Source organism: Podarcis tiliguerta (assembly GCF_965153285.1).
Source record: "Podarcis tiliguerta genome assembly, chromosome: 8".
Classification (NCBI taxonomy): domain Eukaryota; kingdom Metazoa; phylum Chordata; class Lepidosauria; order Squamata; family Lacertidae; genus Podarcis; species Podarcis tiliguerta.
In genome coordinates this window covers 19,025,039-19,037,914 of record NC_139541.1, presented here as the reverse complement: position 1 = coordinate 19,037,914, position 12,876 = coordinate 19,025,039, and the positions used below count along the sequence as shown (strand labels likewise).

At 45.6% G+C, this 12,876-nt stretch overlaps 1 protein-coding gene across 3 annotated transcripts in view; it reads right to left on the bottom strand.

Annotated features, from left to right (window-relative positions):
* Nucleotides 1–12,876, bottom strand: part of MMP23B (matrix metallopeptidase 23B) — a 28,623-nt gene continuing 15,747 nt past the window's right edge. For all 3 annotated transcript variants that reach the window (XM_083454145.1, XM_083454146.1, XM_083454144.1), the window contains 6 exons: nucleotides 11,637–11,776; nucleotides 9,477–9,644; nucleotides 5,606–5,770; nucleotides 2,621–2,731; nucleotides 1,457–1,583; nucleotides 1–1,082 (listed from right to left, as the gene is read on the bottom strand). In XM_083454145.1, the coding sequence (XP_083310271.1) occupies nucleotides 908–1,082; nucleotides 1,457–1,583; nucleotides 2,621–2,731; nucleotides 5,606–5,770; nucleotides 9,477–9,644; nucleotides 11,637–11,776 (886 nt within the window). In that variant the 3' untranslated portion in view covers nucleotides 1–907. The remainder of the gene's footprint in view (nucleotides 1,083–1,456; nucleotides 1,584–2,620; nucleotides 2,732–5,605; nucleotides 5,771–9,476; nucleotides 9,645–11,636; nucleotides 11,777–12,876) is intronic.

Here is a 12,876-nt window from a genome sequence, read left to right as displayed (position 1 = left end):
GCAGAGTCAGGAAGCACTTTATTCAAACAGGAGAACCGCAGTAATTTACCAGTGAAATTCCTAGAGGATCAACTGTCCTTTAGCTTTCCAGAAGCTGTAGACAGCTCTTCAAGAGGCTCAACCGACGGATAAGTGCATCGCAACATATGCAAGGAATTTGACAGCGTCTAATAAGCTTCCTTGAGTCGCCATCACAGAAAGCAAATCAGAGAGTTGATGGCTCACGGTGGATAAATCTTTTTTGTTACTCTGAGGAATACGCGATCTTTACACCTAGGAGCTGCGTAGCATTTTCAAGTGCCCCTGAACTACAGTTCCCACCAGCAAGCAGGGAGTTGTAGCACAGCAACAACTGGAGGGCTAAAGATTCCCCCACACCTGCTTCTACATCTTATCATTTCATCGCTTTTGTAAGGAAAATCAATATTAACTGCAGCAATAGCAATGTTGCAGCTGAATTTATTACCAAGGTGACATTTCAGTTATTCTCCATCTGGTAGCCACTAGACATTTCCACTTCCCAAAGCTGTTGGGACCTCCCCAGACCTAGATGTCCACAGGTGTGTGGGCTTTGTTTGGGTCCCCCATACATTTTACAGACATTCTTTTCGTAACGGTAGCAAGATAAACAAAACAGCCATTCTACCTCCCATCTCTTTGACCTGCTAAAACTAAAATATACAGAACAGATGAATTTTGTACTCATCTCCTTTTGGAAGCAGTTGGGGAGGAAGGCCCAGCCTCCCCACACATTGCCCAAGCCACACCTGTGGATGGGCTTTGCCGTTTTTAAGATCGGGTGCACTGCTGAAAGTTAGATATACAAAACGACAGGCGGAAAAGAGGAAACCCAACATGGGACAGAACCACTTGGGTTTTACCAAAGTCCTTTGCAAAGGCTTCCCTGCTAGTGCTTCAGCCTGACCCTCCAAGAATACGTGGTGAGGATCTGAGACTTTTTCTTCACTACACAAGTATAGGTCCCTTCATTGATGACGTTGGCTATGATGCTCATGTGGTCGTCATTCAGAGACAGGTATCCCGGATAGGAGTATTCCAGAAGCTCCTTCTCTTTATACCAGCTGTGTGTGGGAAAAGCAAGAGGGGAAGATTGATATTCACCATGTTTGATCCCTTTAACCATGCCTTAGAGTCCTGTGTCGCGTTCTGGGCGCCTCATTTTAAGGAGGGTATCGACAAGCTGGGACATGCGCAAAAGAGGGTGACTGGAACCAAGGAATGGTTGACTCAGTATAAGTCAGCTTTCTATGTAACCCCTGGTGCTGGTTGTCCCTAATTCAAGGTAACCCACTTTGGACTAGATGAGTTTTGGGATTCCTTCCAACTGCACAATTCTAATGATTCCCAAAGATCACATACAGACACACATTCCAAACCAAAAAGTTAGAGAGACATGCATGCATGGTCTGGCTCAGCCCCAAGTGAGATTACTTACTAAACTTTGCCTTTTTTATGAATGATCTTCTGGCCACAGCGGAAGGTAACGTTCCTGCCTTCGGGAACAATCCTCGTTTTCATCCTCGGGGGAAGTGGCGTCGGCATCACCGTTGGGAACGGGAATTCTGCCGGCAGAACAAGGAAGGGAGAGCAAAACAAAAAGGACATATTGTCAGCTTCGAGCTACAGATTTAGGATTACATGATTGTTTTCCTACTGTCGTCTTACTAATTTTGAAAATCGAAGAATCTTGGGGAAGGGCTGGAGTTCAGTGGTTAGAGCATCAGCCTTGCATGCAGAAGGTCCCAGGTTCAATCCCCAGCAGGGTTGAGAGAGACCCCAATCTGAAAACCTGAAGAGCTGCTGCCAGCCAGTGTAAAAAACACTGGGTTGAAAGGCTCCCCAAGGATCATTTAGTCCAACCCCCGCTGCAATGCAAGAATCACATAAGAATCCCTGAAGCAACTGTTACTGAGCCAGGTTCAAGGGCCTTTTCTTAACAAAGCCCTAAACAGCTCAGGGACAACATGAGCCCTTATATCCTGGCTTGATAAGCTGCAGGAGCATAGCTGGTCATTCCCCCAATCAGTGATGCTGATTTGAAATCAACACAAAATGCAGCCTTTAGTGTCATTGGCCCAGTCATGTGGGAACTCAGCCCATAGAGATTCATCAGGCACCTTGTTTTTCAACTTTTAAATGCCTGCTGAAAACTTTTCTATGCCTCCAGGCTTAAGCAGGCAATTAACAAACAGCAGTTATCCGATATTTGATCTTAAATGTTTTAATGGCTTCATGGGTGGTTGTTGTAAACCACTCGGATTTTTTTTAAAAAATGAGTAAAGGTATATAAATATTCTATTAAAAAATACATGATCATATTATCATTTATGAATCGCTTCCCACGAGGCATCCCATCTTCCTAAACTCTCTTGGATGTTGCATTCCAAACACCAGAGAGAGACTCCCAGCTATCAGGAGAATGTGGCCTGTCATTAGCTGCCATTAATAAAATATCAGCCCATTATCCTGGACAGGCCAAGCTATCAGCCTAGCAAAAGAGCATTCTCCCCTAGCGTCTACTGCTTATAAATATATTATATATCCCTTTTAGAAGCAGATATCCTTGAATGCTAGATTCAAAGCAAAGTATATTCATTACCTGAGCAAAAGCCGCAGCTATACGGACAATTTTTCTTCATAAACTTCCTGCGCGTTCTGCAGTAGCCTTTCTGAGACCATGAAGGACATATGAAGATTCGATCTTTACAGCCTAAAATAGGAAGATTCATTAACGGTGGCAATAAAAACTTTTTAAAAGCTGATTGAACTTTGTGCACTTTGATTTCAACCGATGTTGGTCCTGTCAACGGAACTGTACCCACATATTTACGTATTGGAAGCATTTTTTTAATCCTGCTTTTCAGCTGAGAACGGCTATACATGTGTGACTTACAGATATCAGTGGTAAGACAGCCCATGCCTTCAGGCTTATGAAATAGCATAAAAGGAAAAGATATGGGGAGGGAGGTGGAAGAAAGCAAGCTCAAGGCACTAGTTACTGGGTAATGGTTCCTGTAGCAACTAGCCAGCATGAAAAACTTTGTAGAGGTGGAGTCCAAGGTAGCTGATCTTTCAGCCGAGTCTTTAATTTTTCTTTGCTCCAACAGTTGAAAAAGCATGCTTGGAGGGTGGATGGCTTGAGTGGAAGAAGCATATTTACAAATATACAGTGGTACCTTGGGTTAAGTACTTAATTCGTTCTGGAGGTCCGTTCTTAACCTGAAGCATCACTTTAGCTAATGGGGCCTCCTGCTGCCGCCGCATTGCCGGAGCACAATTTCTGTTCTCATCCTGAAGCAAAGTTCTTAACCCGAGGTAATATTTCTGTGTTAGCGGAGTCTGTAACCTGAAGCATATGTAACCTGAAGCATATGTAACTCGAGGTACCACTGTATGTGAAAACCTGCCACGTCACCAGAATGTAAGAAGAATCTTGCTGCATAAAGGGTTAAGAGTCATGCATCCATTGCTCCGCCTACTTTTTTCCTCTGGCCCCACCCACTTCTGGCAGGTGGCCCTAGGAGACAATGCCGGCCCTTGGGGCTGCAAAAATGCCTCCCACCCCGGTTGAACCTGGCTGCATAAAGCAAGGCTAAGATCATATAATACATTAGAACAACACCCCCCCCCCCAAAAAAAAAGAAGGAAAGAAAATCAAGCTCAGCTGAAGCACATTTTGGCTTCACAGTTATGGGCACTTGTTATTAGAAGGAGCGAAACGTGCGACTGGGAAGGTGGCACAGGCTTGGCACAGAAAGCAGTCCTTCGACGGCAATGCCAATTCAACCTTTTTTTCAAACTGTAGGAAAACAAGGCTGGTTTCTGATCTCTCCGCTGCCAGAGCTATGTTCTCATCAGGCCGTTTTCTCCTCACCCCACCTCACCCTCCGCTGTAAATATAGCATTTCACAGAATTTCTATGATGGACCAGAAACGTATCATTTTCTCTCCCCAATACTAGTTTTCAGAGGCCCAGCCTCAGGAAATCTGGGGAAGTTGGAGCCAGCAACTTCCAAACTGAAGGCGTGTGGTGCAAGCCTGCAGGGATAAATGCTGCTTTCAGGAGAGAAGCGGGAGCCACTGATGTAAACACGTTTCTGCAGGGAAGCAGCAAAGAGACGGGCAGGCTGGCACTCAAGAAGGCAGCTTTGTGTAGTGGTTAGAGTGCCAGACTCTAGGTCCCTGGAAGACCAGGGTTCAAATCCCACCACACAGCCGTGAAGATCTCCTTGCAGGGCTAGCTTGGGGCCAGTCCCTGTCTCTCACTCTAGCCTACCTCACAGGGTTGTTGTGAGAATAAAATGGAGGGGGAGCCACATACAGCCTGCCATGTGTGTTGGAATTGTTTAAAAGGTGTTTTCCTAGAGGAATCAGAATTGCAGAGTTAAAAGGGACCCTGAAATCATTTAGTCCAGGGGTAGGCAAACTAAGGACCGGGGGCCGGATCCAGCCCAATCGCCTTCAAAATCTGGCCCACAGATGGTCCGGGAATCAACATGTTTTTACATGAGTAGAATGTGTACTTTTATTTAAAATGCATCTCTGTTACTTGTGGGGCATAGGAATTCCTTCATATTTTTTTCCAAAATATAGTCCAGCCCTCCACAAGGTCTGAGGGACAGTGGTCAGGCCCCTGCTGAAAAAGTTTGCTGACCCCTGATCTAGTCCAACCCCCTGCAATGCAGGAATATGCAGTTGTCCCATACAGGATCGAACCTGCAACCTTGGCATTATCAGCACCACGCTCTAATTTTAAAGTGTTAATTTTATTAAAATTGTTTTATCACTTGCTGCTTGCCACTCTGGCCTCCTTTTTGGAGAAACGGCAGGATTATAAAGTTAATAAATAAATAAATTGTATGTCACCATGAGCAACTTAGAGAAAGGCAAGATAGAAATGAAATGACTTTTTAAAAATAAAATAACGTAACATAACATTTATGGGACGAGGATGGTGATGTGGGTTAAACCACAGAGCCTAGGGCTTGCTGATCAGAAGGTCGGTGGTTCGATTCCCCGCGACGGGGTGAGCTCCTGTTGCTCGGTCCCTGCTCCTGCCAACCTAGCAGTTTGAAAGCATGTCAAAGTGCAAGTAGATAAATAGGTACCGCTCCGGCGGGAAGGTAAACGGCATTTCTGTGCTCTGCTCTGGTTCGCCAGAAGCGGCTTGGTCATGTGGCCACATGACCCGGAAGATGTACGCCGGCTCCCTTGGCCAGTAAAGCGAGATGAGCGCCGCAACCCCAGAGTTGGTCACGACTGGACCTAATGGTCAGGGGTCCCTTTACCTTTACCTTTAACATAACATTTGGCCCCTATAAGCTCATCATCTAGCCCCTTTGCAGCCTCCCACCTCTAAGAACCCCCTCCCCTGCCTGAACCCAGGGCTTTTTAACCCCTCCTCCAGGGGGCCACCATTGCCACTGAGCAGGAAGCTGGTCTCCACTCTCACCTCTCTGGCCAATTTGCACATGCAGCATTGCGTGAAGGGACAGGGCAGCAGAAGAGCTAACAGTGCTTAACCATGCAACTGCTGGTTGAGTCCTTGCTTTCCCTTCTTGCAGCCAACAATGCTCTCGCTCACCGTAAAGGCGGAAGATCCCCCACATCTCGTCCTGCGAAATGGTGTTTTTCCCAGTCAGGGTGGCGTTGATGTGCATCAAGGCATTGGGGTCCAGGGAGTGCATGAGGCCCAAAGCGTGGCCGATTTCATGGGCTGCAACGTGGACCAGGTCTGTAAGCCAAACGCCTAGAAAGAGAGAGGGAGATAGAAAGGTGGGGGAAAAAAATCAGTGTCCTTAAATCAATAACGCAACAGACCAGAGCACCAACCAGATGTACAAAGCCACCTTTCGCCAGATCAGACCATTGGGTCCACCTAGCTCAGTGCAATCCAATTTCAACCTGAGATCACAATGATGCTCACACACCGGGGTTCCGAGTTCGGGTTGATGCCACCTTTTCACCACAAAAAGCAGTCAGGAGAGTTGGATGGAGAGCAAGCCAAGCAATACCTTTTACAATCTACCAGTTGGGTTTTATCAATCTTATTTGGAGACAAGATGCCTTGTTGGCAAGAAGCAATCTTTAAAATGTCCATTCCCTCCCCCCCACACCCTTGGCCCAAAGTGGAAGAATTGTGAAATCTGTGGTGATGGCGGTGAACTAATCTGTACTGTCAGTAAAAACATTATAAATGTGTTCTAAACATGTGACACCAGAAGGCTCTGCAGAACAATTTAAAACCATCAGTGTAACATTGCATTGAGAGCTGTGTAACTTTATTTAAAGCGTTTTTACAAATCAGTATAGATCCAGCCGGTGTTTACGCACAATAAACCCCAAGGTGATGCAACACCTTTCTATTTTCACTCAAATACGAAACATGCTTGCAAAGCCATGTCAAGACAGGACACATGGGAAATCCTTCCCTATCAAGCCAGAATGTAGATAGACTTTCAGAGGTGGAAGCCAGTCATTCACATTTCACAAGGTCCGGCACCTCAGCAAATCTGTGCGTGGAAGCAGAAAGATGTGAGAGCCGGCAGTTAAGTGCATTCCCCTCCGGTGATTTCACGGCTCTGGGTTTTAATGGAGGGTTTCTACTGGTCAGAGCAACCCACCTCATGCTTGGAAACCACAACCCAGGAACTTATGACCTGAATTTTGTGGGCTGGTTTTGTCTCTTTGGACCTGGCAAGCAGGGGGTCTCCTATGAGCCTAGCAGTCAACCCCGTCATGGGAAGTTGAACCATAAAACAAAGCAAGCAATAAGGACGAGGGCAAAGGTTAGCTTCACTTTTCCAGTAGATAAAACTTAAGGCCACCTTCGCACCATAAGTTTAAAGCACTGCAATACTACTTTCAACAGTCATGGCTTCGCCCCCAAAGAATTCTGGGAACTGTCATTTGTTAAGGGACGTGGAGAGTTGTGAGGAGAAATCTTCCCTCACAGAACTACAATTCCCAAGGCGGCATAACAGGCAATCTCTCTTACCAGGGAACTCTGGGAATTGTAGCTCTGGGAGGGGAAGAAGGGCTTCCCAACAGCTCTGAGAGCTCTTAGCAATAACGGTGTGAATTAGGAAAGTTCACCTTTAAATGCAGTCTGACCCATATTTCTCTTCTGTCTCCAGCATTCATCCTGACCTGCTTGCACCAATGTTATGAGGCGGTTAGACTATTTCCAGGCTTTATTGCACGTTCACTCTCATTTGTTTACAGGGCGGTTGCACACAGTGCTGTTTTTCTAGAAAAAGAGGTGCTGGAACCCACCATGAACACCTCCTCTTATAATGGCAATGGCACCCACCTGAGAGGTGCCAGAACTAAGTTCTAGTGAGTTCTAGCTGAAAAGAAGCCCTGAGCACTCATCCCAATTTACTTTTACAGTAGTACCTCGGGTTAAGGACTTAATTTGTTCTGGAGGTCCATTCTTAACCTGAAACTGTTCTTAACCTGAGGTACCACTTTAGCTAATGGGGCCTCCCGCTATCGCCGCACAATTTCTGTTCTCATCCTGAGGTAAAGTTCTTAACCTGAGGTACTATTTCTGGGTTAGCTGAGTCTGTAACCTGAAGCATCTGTAACCCGAGGTACCACTGTGCATGTCTCCCCATTAATCATTCACCCACTGCAAATTTTTCAACACATATCCCTGTAGCTTTCTTAACCGCCAAAGTTGATTTTTAAAAACAAAAGCAGATTTGCCACGCTATTTGATCTGTGTCAGGTGCACCAATCTAAAGTCCCATACCCTCCAACATTTCTCTGATGAAAATAGTGATGTCCCAATTCCATAATTATAATTTATACCCCACACATCTTACTGGGTTGCCGCAGCACTCTGAGCAACATATATAAAAACATAATAAAATATTAAACACTTTTAAAAAACTTCCCTATACAGGGCTGCCTTCAGATGACTCAGGGGTCGGATACCCTCCAAGATTTCCAATGAAAATAGGGGCATCCTAAGGAAAAGCAGGACATTTCTGGATCAAATCAGAAACCAGGGCGGCTTTTCTAAATCAGGGACGTCCCTGGAAAATAGGGACACTAGGAGGGCCTGAAGTTCTGGTATGTGTCCAAATTCTCCATCTGGTCACACTGTGAGGACTGTTGTAGGGTTAAAAAATTGGGAGGTTTGAAAAAATAAAGGTGGCTAGGCTGCGGTGGGGACAACAATTGTTGCAGACACTTCCCGTCCCTATTAAAGACCCATTTGCTTAGAATTTAATGTCAAGTGGAGCTTTTTAAAAGAGCAACCCGGTCCGTAATGGAGGCATCTGCTGCCCACAAAATGTCCACGTCTGCAGGAAATCTGGTGATCCAAGTGAACAAAAATGTAAACAGCCCTCCCCCCCCCCTTTTCTTTTCTTTTGGACGAGAAATCAAGGGAAGGAACAAGGCAAAACCTCTCCCCACTGATAGCACAACTGCCTGGCTCTAAGCTGGGGTGGGAATGGTTTGTGCAACTGTGGTTGCAGCAGCCCCACTGAGTCACCGAAAACTGAATCTGGACCGGCTACCCCTAAATCTGGAACATTCTGTGTGCAGAACTCCTTCGTCAGCTCACGTCGCAGACATTTTTCTCCCCCTGATGTCTGGCAAGACAGACGTGGAACCGGGGGGGGGGGGGGGGGAAGCTGTCTAATCTAAGTCAACCCCAAGGAAGGTCAACGCATCAGAAAGCTTTGATGCTCCTCATGGGAAGAGTCTGGGCACATCTTAATTGTCTAGCAAACCACTCAAGAGGATTGCAGGCAGCCTTTTGTTTTTAACAGTTCCCACTCCCAACCAAACAGTGTAAGGAGCCTTACAGGCCTCTCCAGACAAGAATAAAAATAAATCGATATTTTAAAAATATCTGTGCTGAAAAGAAAGTGAGGCTGTGTACCCATTATAGGCTTAAAGCATATTCCAATGTCCCCTGTCCCCAAGAATCCTGGGAACTTTAATTTGCCTCTCACAGAGCTACAATTCCCAGCACCCTGAACAAACTACAGTTCCCAGGATCTTTTGCAGGGGGGTGTACTCTGAAGGATTGTAGGCAGCCTCTGAGTGACTGAGAAATCTTGTGACCTGTATATGCATTTATTATGACTGAGTATATTTGCATAATGTATGCGACAAGGCTGAGTTCACACAGTATATTCAGAGCATATTCAAAGCACATCCTTTCTCTCAATAACTATGGGCAATGTAGTCCCAGAAACCCCCGATAAAACTGCAGTGTCCAGAATTTTTTTCAGGGAAAGAAAGCATATTTTGCAGGGCCAAAGGGACTGGAAACTTGTTTTTATAAAAAATAAATAAAGAAACCCAGAAAGCACCTGCAAAATCACACACAAGAGCAGCTATGTGTAAATTCCATGAGGAAAGGCAGCGAAATGGCACCAAATGTTACCCACGATGACGTCGGCCTCAAGAATCGAGACACGTGATTCCCTTACCCTTTTTCCAGCTGAACCTCGTGTTGCCCACAATCCAGTATTCATGGTCGTCAAAATGGATCTCGCCTGTCTGAGGGAAAAAGGCGTGGGCAAGCTCTCCCGTTGTCCCATCAAAACAGTGGTGGATACTGGACTCCAAGCAGTCTGTATGGTTTATGGAATAGAAGCCTGGGGAGAAATGAAAATGATGAAATGGGATCTCTTAATAACGGTGGAAGCTGGTCCGTTAGGGCCAAGGAGGCAGTTTCCCACCAGCCTTAGTCTGCCCTCGAAAGGGAAAATATTTTATTGATTTTTCAAAGTAAATGAAATCCCCCACATCCAACAATGCCCTCTTCCCACTGCACCCTCCAAATGCAGTTTCTTTGTGGGAAAACACTGAGTGGAAGCCTGTTGTGTGTGTAAGAAAATAATGCCATAAAGTTATATTTCTGGGTAATGCCTTGACTTCCTTAGTTAATTTTTCAGCGAGTGCCGAGGTCCATACTTCTTGTTTCTACTGCGATGATTCCAAATGTCCTAGGGTCATGGAAATATATGTGCAAGGAAGCAAACATCACTGTCCTCACTAAGACAGGGTGAACGGACAAGGTGGCTGCCTAATACTGAGGTTGTACACACATCCGTGTCTTAAAATGCAGAAGCTGGTTTGAGGGAAATGGCATCAAACAGGAGCACTTCTCAAGAAACATCAGGATGGATACGGATTGTGGCTGGTGTCATGGGCCCTTGGTTTCAAACGCCTGCAGTGGGAGCCAGAGTAAGCGCTAATGGTCCGAGTCAGACCATTGGTCCATTTGGCTCAGCATCATCCACACAGACCGCCAATGGCTCTCAAGGGTTGGAGACAGGGAGTCTTCCCTGCCATACCTGGAGAATCCCCAAGATAGACCCTGGGACCTTCCTAGTGCAAAACCACTGAGCTGTGCCCTTTCCCCATATCAAAACTTCCAACAAAATGTTGCAGTGCTGTTCTACAAGGTGTGACCGGAAAGTTCGGTGAATGTTCACAGAAATCGGACAGCGAGAAGTATTCAAACATACAATGATCCTCGGAAACCCACGAAATGCTCACAATTGTTTACGGAGATGACGCTGTAGCTCGAAAGACAGTGTATGAGTGCTTTAAGCATTTCCGTGATGGGCAGCAAACCTTTGAAGATGACCCTCAGTCAGGCAGACTGTCGACGAGCTGAACGGCGGCAAATGTCAACAGAGTTCGTGAATTATTGAGTTTGTCCGTCTGAATGATGGCGGAAGATTTGCATAGTCCACGTGAAATCGTTACTGATGTTACTGAGTTCTCCCACCCTCCATATTCTTCCCATCTGTCCCCCACTGGATTTCTTTCTTTTTCCAAAACTGAAATCTGCACTAAAAGGGTACAGATTTTCCAACATTTCAAACATCCAAGCAGCTGTGACGAGGGAACTGAAAGCAGTATGAAAAAAGGACTTCTCCAGAAGTTTCCAACAGTTCTACGAATGTTGTCAACAGTACATTGTATCTGAGGGGGCCTACTTTGAAGGCCTGTAAAGTTTGAATATTTCTTGCTATACAATTTCTGTGACCATTCACCGAACTTTCTGGTCACACCTTGTATGTTCCAGCCAACCATGCCCTCTGCTAGGGCACTCCATTCCATCTTCCTTGTTCTCCCTCCATCCTGACACAAAGCATTCTGTAACCAGTGAGCATGTTCAGTTCTCAGCGGGGTTGCTGTGGGTTTTCACCCCCCCCATCACTCTTTCAGAGTTTTCTTCTGAAACCAGCACTATAAGAGGTAAAAGGTAAAGGGACCCCTGGCCATTAGGTCCAGTCGTGGCCGACTCTGGGGTTGCGGCGCTCATCTCGCTTTATTGGCCGAGGGAGCTGGCGTACAGCTTCCAGGTCATGTGGCCAGCATGACTAAGCTGCTTCTGGCGAACCAGAACAGTGCACGGAAACACCATTTACCTTCCCCCCGGAGCAGTACCTATTTATCTACTTGCACTTTTTGGGGTGCTTTCGAACTGCTAGGTTGGCAGGAGCTGGGAACGAGCAACAGGAGCTCACCCCGTTGTGGGGATTCGAACCGCCGACCTTCTGATCGGCAAGTCCTAGGCTCTGTGGTTTAACCCACAACGCCACCCGCGCCCCTGCTATAAGAGGAACCCCTACCAATTTTTAGGTCACTGGCTGCCCTTGGCGGCACCTCTCGAAAGCTGAAGGGGGAGACTTCGCTCCACATGCGGAAAGCAGCAGACAGGCCCTTCCTTGTCTGGCTCTCGTTGATGATGTTCCTAGGAAAAGACAGAATCCTGGAAGGAAATGGAATTGGAATGAAAATAAGAGGCAGCTTTGGAACTGTTTGAGCTAATAGAGACCAGAGGGATCGCGACCAGAAATGGCTGTTCAGCCACACCCAGACTTAGAAGATCACATAGTATCACATACAGAGAGAGATGGAGGTTGGGAATTATAGGGAAAGAACTACCCAAACTGTATAGAAATCTATTCATGTATGCGATGACAGCAGAAAGAATGTTACTTGCCCAAAAATGGAAAGAAGAAGAAGTCATCCCAATGAAAGAAGAATGAATAACACAAACTTACGGAATATGCAGAAATGGCGAAACTTACCGGAAAAATAAGAAATCAAGATAAGAAACTTTTAAATAAAAGAATGGAAATGGTTTATTGGATATTTGCAAATAAACTGTAAACAGATAAGGACACAGGCAGGGTTATTGTAATAACCTGCAGTTTTATAAGAATGTATATTTAAATAGATGAATAAATGAGTAAGTTAATTTGGAATATGCAGAAAATAAAAATAAATAAATTTAAGGAACCACAGAAAGAGGGGGAAGGAAGTTGAGTTTTGAAATGTTAAAATGACTGTAAAATGTATAGAATTGAAAATCATAAATAAAAATTATATTAAAAAACAGAGAGAGATGGGGGGGCCCCCCTCACAGATCCCTGCAAAGGGTGCCAGGTTAAATCCCAACACCTCCTGTTTGAAACATTGACTTGCAGCCTAGACCAGGGCTGGGAAACCATGGCCCTCCAAGTCTTCAGAACTGCAGCCAGCCATGCCCCTTTCCAGCACATTCTATTCCATTTCCCCTCCCACTAGGCTTCCTTGTCCGAATGGAAAGTAAGCATTGCCTGTGTGGATGGAAGACAGAGCCCTCCCCTTTATCATTTCCACCCCTTCCCAGAAACCAGTATTCAAACCAGGAAAGGGGAGAGAAATTTACATTGCAACGTATTTTCCCCAAACAAACACTAATTTGCACTTCCTCCAGGGTTAGCCAAATCAAAATGCGGTTATACTTTGAAATTCCCATGCCTCTGACACAGTTTGCCGAGCCCCACAAAAAGTGCAAAAATATGAGTATTTGAGGTATGCAGA